This window comes from Hypanus sabinus, chromosome 7 (genome assembly GCF_030144855.1).
Source record: "Hypanus sabinus isolate sHypSab1 chromosome 7, sHypSab1.hap1, whole genome shotgun sequence".
Lineage (NCBI taxonomy): Eukaryota > Metazoa > Chordata > Chondrichthyes > Myliobatiformes > Dasyatidae > Hypanus > Hypanus sabinus.
Genome location: NC_082712.1, coordinates 159868787 through 159870259, shown reverse-complemented (window position 1 = coordinate 159870259; position 1473 = coordinate 159868787). Strand labels below are relative to the sequence as shown.

General features: G+C 43.4%; 1 protein-coding gene across 1 annotated transcript; it reads left to right on the top strand.

Annotated features, from left to right (window-relative positions):
* The first annotated feature begins 516 nt into the window (after nt 1-516).
* LOC132396437 (cytochrome c oxidase subunit 6B1-like) lies at nt 517-983 on the top strand. The gene has a single exon (XM_059973970.1). The coding sequence runs from the start codon at nt 550-552 to the stop codon at nt 772-774; it is 225 nt and encodes a 74-aa protein (XP_059829953.1). The 5' UTR covers nt 517-549; the 3' UTR covers nt 775-983.
* Nucleotides 984-1473: the final 490 nt, after the last annotated feature.

Below are 1473 nucleotides of genomic sequence, written 5' to 3'. Positions count from 1 at the left end.
TGTGATCCATGTGAACAGTCAATATATGTGACAATAATGAACCAACTTGAAATCCGATTTCATCCATAGAAGCAGGTTATGAGAAGGGGCAGGGGAAGAAATAAATCTGGGTAAGGGTTACAAATGCGCACAAAACGAACAGGAATCATTTCATCCTGTATTTTCTGTTTCAAACAATACCCTCAGGTTAATGTATTAAAAGCAGTAAGGAGCTCACTACCAAAGTGTAAGCAGACCACTTTGAATAATATATTAAATATTATAGTTCTACGTTATCATGCACTCTCCAAAGAAATCATGACTTTCAAAATTTCTACCGAAAACATCCATAATTCTCCCTTCACCAGGGGGTTAGTTTGCTGTCTTGTAATTTATCACCCAGAACTCTGCATCCAGCCATTATTTTGCATCAAAACGAATGAGCATCGAGGATCATGACTCAATGAATTGAACTTAAGAAATTGCTTCAGATATTTTCTCTTCGATTCGGCGCGTGGGCGGGCGGGCGCAGGAGGCGGGTCTCTGTGCGGACGAACAGCAAGGTGAATAATGGCAAGCTTCCAGGAACGCATCAGCCAGTACCGGATGGCGCCCTTTGACGCCAGGTTCCCCAACACCAACCAGACTCGCAACTGCTACCAGAACTACTTGGACTATCATCGCTGCCAGAAGGCTCTGACCGCACAGGGCAAGGACGTGTCCGTGTGTGAGTGGTATAACAGGGTATATAAATCCCTGAGCCTCAGTTCTTGGGTTAACAAATGGGATGATTAGAGGGAGTTGGGAAGCTTCCCTGGGAAGATCTGAATGACCAGTTGGGACATGCTTCTCCTTCGCTCCTCCTCTATCCCCCCAGATCGCTTGTCATTTTCTCTCTTACCCAAAGTCTACCTTGGACCTTTGCTGATTGAGTGAGGGGGTGTGGTGGGGTTAATGTTCATGAGCCCTCCCCCAGCTCTCTGCTCCCTTTTTCTGTTGGAGATAGGTTTTGGGGTTTCACTGACTTCGAGCTCTCTTTTACATCTGTAATTCAACAATAAAGTGCTTCGACAAGGAGACCTTCCCTCAAAAAAAAAGAAAAAAAAATGATATTTTTCTCTTCTCATTGAGCAGATAGGATATATCGCATGTTAATACATTATGTTCACTTTTAATATAATAAATAATCTGCAAATTCCTCACATTCCTCTGTGTAATTCACGTAGCTGCCTGTAAGGAGTTTACACTCATAAAATGCTGGAGGAACGCAGCAGGCCAGGCAGCATCTATGGAAAAGAGTAAACAGTCAATGTTTCAAAATGAGACCCTTCATCAGGACTAGACAGAAAGAGGAGAAGTCAGAAACACAAGAAAATGTTCAGATGCTGGAAATCCAAAGCAATGCACACAAAATGCAGGAGGTATCTATGGAAAAGAGCAAGCAGTTGACTTTTTGGGCCGAGGCACTTCTTCAGGACTGGAAAGAAGGAAAGG